The following is a 2,587-nucleotide window of genomic DNA, read 5'->3' as shown; positions in this document are numbered from 1 at the left end:
GATGTCGATGGCTCAGTGGATGGCATATTCGGGTGCGGCATTGATGTCACTGTAATATCTACCCCCATATAAGGATCCTCGCCAAAGTGGCCGAAATCTAGTCGGTCACGTCGGTGTGCCTGTTGCAAACCATCGTACAATAACTCCCATATCTCGGCAATGGCATCCAATCCCTCTCTACCATCGCGTGTAATATGGGCAGCGTCTACCATGTGATATGCCCTCGCAACTCTACGAACTTGTAATGTAATGGTAGCTGTGTTACATAACCATCAATGCCAAATAACAAACATACACAAACTTAAGCAAATGTTGTTTTGGAGAATATAAAGAACTTACCAATCCCTCTAAACTACCCCCGACACCTTGGTATCCAAAGGCAGCAATGTCAATCGGATTACTAAGTACTAGACGTGTATGACGGAGAAACCATAACATGTATGGGTCCGAAGATGTAAGCACTTCATTGCTCCTCTCAGCATGGACAATGGTGCTGCGTCGGTTGTTCCACTCACCAATAAATGTCTGGTATTCCTTTGCCCAATCAATGGCCATTTTGCCACGCCTATCTCTAAAATGCATAGCCAAGTGGGCGTCAAAGCGATCAGGCACACTCTGAACTCATCCAAATTGTCTAAGTACCCGGTCGGGGAGATGCCAGTTAATGATATCGAAGCATATAAGTGGCACTTGTGCCATCCATATGTCTCGACCAACGGTACAATACGATGGGAAGCTGGTCATGTTGTCATCCTCTGTCCCGTAAGGCTTCCATATGAACTGCAATAGCAATGCAATAATTTAGAGATTTATTCGTACAACGGAGGTTGACAAACAAAAAAATGGGTAAATTCACATGAACAAATTACAAACCTCCCCCTCCATCATGCGGTCGAACTGGTCCCGGAATATGACATGACATTAGTCGATATCACCTCATGGCTGAAGGGAACCCTCCACCTGCAAGCTCGCGGGCCAGGTGGTAACAGCTGGTCGCCCTCCCCTATGGCACACTCGCCAACAGCAATGTTCGACTTCCGACTAGGGGCGATCCTACTCAATCTCTCCCACGACCAAACCTACAATGAATGATGCCATTATTAATTTATTACAGTAGGCACTTTAGAAAACATGGCAATTGAGAATATGAGATAAAACTACAAGTCATTGCAACTCACTTGTAACAGCACAAGTGGGCCAACTATCTCCTTTGTATCAGCCTTAGTTGCCCGACACAACATCCTGTACAAACATGCCAATGTGGCACCACCCCAGCTGTACTCCTGGATACGGTCAAAGTCTCTAAGTAGTGGCAAAAACATCATCTTCACTATATTTTGTGACTTATCGGGGACGAGCACCCCTCCAATAAGCCACATAATATAGGCTCGAGCATAATGATGAACCGTCTCATCGGATGCATCATGTGGAAGGTGACGGAAATGCTCTGATATCCATTTCAACTTAAGCGATGATCCTATGAAGTCTTCTTGTGTAGGTGTTGCTCCTAATAACTCCACACATAGCGCTATCAAATCATCCAACTTATTTCCTGGGTCTTTTCCAGTGACTGTGTGTCCGTCAACCGGTAGGCCAAATAAAATAGCCACATCTTGTAATGTAACTGTGAACTCTCCAACAGGAAAATGAAATGTGCGTGTCTCTATGCGCCACCTCTCTACGAGAGTTGTAACGAGATGGTGGTCCAATCGAATAGGTCCGATCCGATACACCCCATAGAACCCCGCATGGAGTAGGCAACTGTCACGACCCAAACCCGCCCCTATGGGTTTAGCACCGTAACCGGCCAGTAATCCGAGATTACCGAAGGCCTGCTTAATAGTAATACAATAGAACAGAGTACAGGGCCTGGCGGAAGCCAAAACAGTAAATAAACAATGTCCAATGAGCTGTGACAGTCTGTATGCAAAAAGACTTTTCATACATATATATATGAACAGTACAAAACAGTATGTACAGCATTTACAGTTATTCAGAGCAAGGACTTAATCCCCATTGGAACAGTACAGTGCAAAACATTCAATCTATACAGTTAACAAAACAGTTACAGAGACAGACGGGGAAAATTAAAACACCCCTAAGCCATAGCTAGACAGGCTCGGAACCTCGCAGTGAGGCACAGTGGTTGGCTTGACAAAAAGGGGAGCCTAATCCACGCTCCTAGCTCCGGTCTGGTGCTTGAACACCTACATATATATATGAACAGTGAGCTAAAGCCCAGTGAATAACATAATGCGTAAAGAGGTTAAGAATGAATGCCCTTAGAGTAATGAAAACAGTTCATTAAATCAGTATTTCAGTCGTTCAGTCAATACAGTCATATGTGGTACATCCATTAGCATAACAGTACAGTAAACAGTAGGTCTTGAAAGACCGAACAATCAATGATGGCCATCAATTAGTAAACAGTAGTGGTTCCAACAAAGGAACCGACAGAGATCTCTGTAACAGTAATAGTCAGTAACAGTAGTTGCTAAGGATGCCACAATATAGTTCAGAATAGAGGACATACATTCATTCAGTTAACAGTATCAATTCAGAAACAGTATAGTTCAATTGTTCAGAA

General features: G+C 43.9%; 1 protein-coding gene across 1 annotated transcript; it reads right to left on the bottom strand.

Annotated features, from left to right (window-relative positions):
- Window positions 1-621: 621 nt before the first annotated feature.
- On the bottom strand, window positions 622-1,983 carry LOC145817189 (serine/threonine-protein phosphatase 7 long form homolog). Its single transcript, XM_082912730.1, has 4 exons — window positions 1,979-1,983; window positions 1,179-1,761; window positions 936-1,079; window positions 622-780 (listed from the first exon to the last, which is right to left on the bottom strand). The coding sequence occupies exons 1-4, from the start codon at window positions 1,981-1,983 to the stop codon at window positions 622-624; spliced, it is 891 nt and encodes a 296-aa protein (XP_082768856.1).
- Window positions 1,984-2,587: the final 604 nt, after the last annotated feature.

The sequence above is a fragment of the Camellia sinensis genome, chromosome 2 (assembly GCF_055761805.1).
Source record: "Camellia sinensis isolate YWXY chromosome 2, ASM5576180v1, whole genome shotgun sequence".
Classification (NCBI taxonomy): Eukaryota; Viridiplantae; Streptophyta; class Magnoliopsida; order Ericales; family Theaceae; genus Camellia; species Camellia sinensis.
Note: the sequence above shows the minus strand (reverse complement) of the source record. Positions and strands in the feature narration are given on the sequence as shown.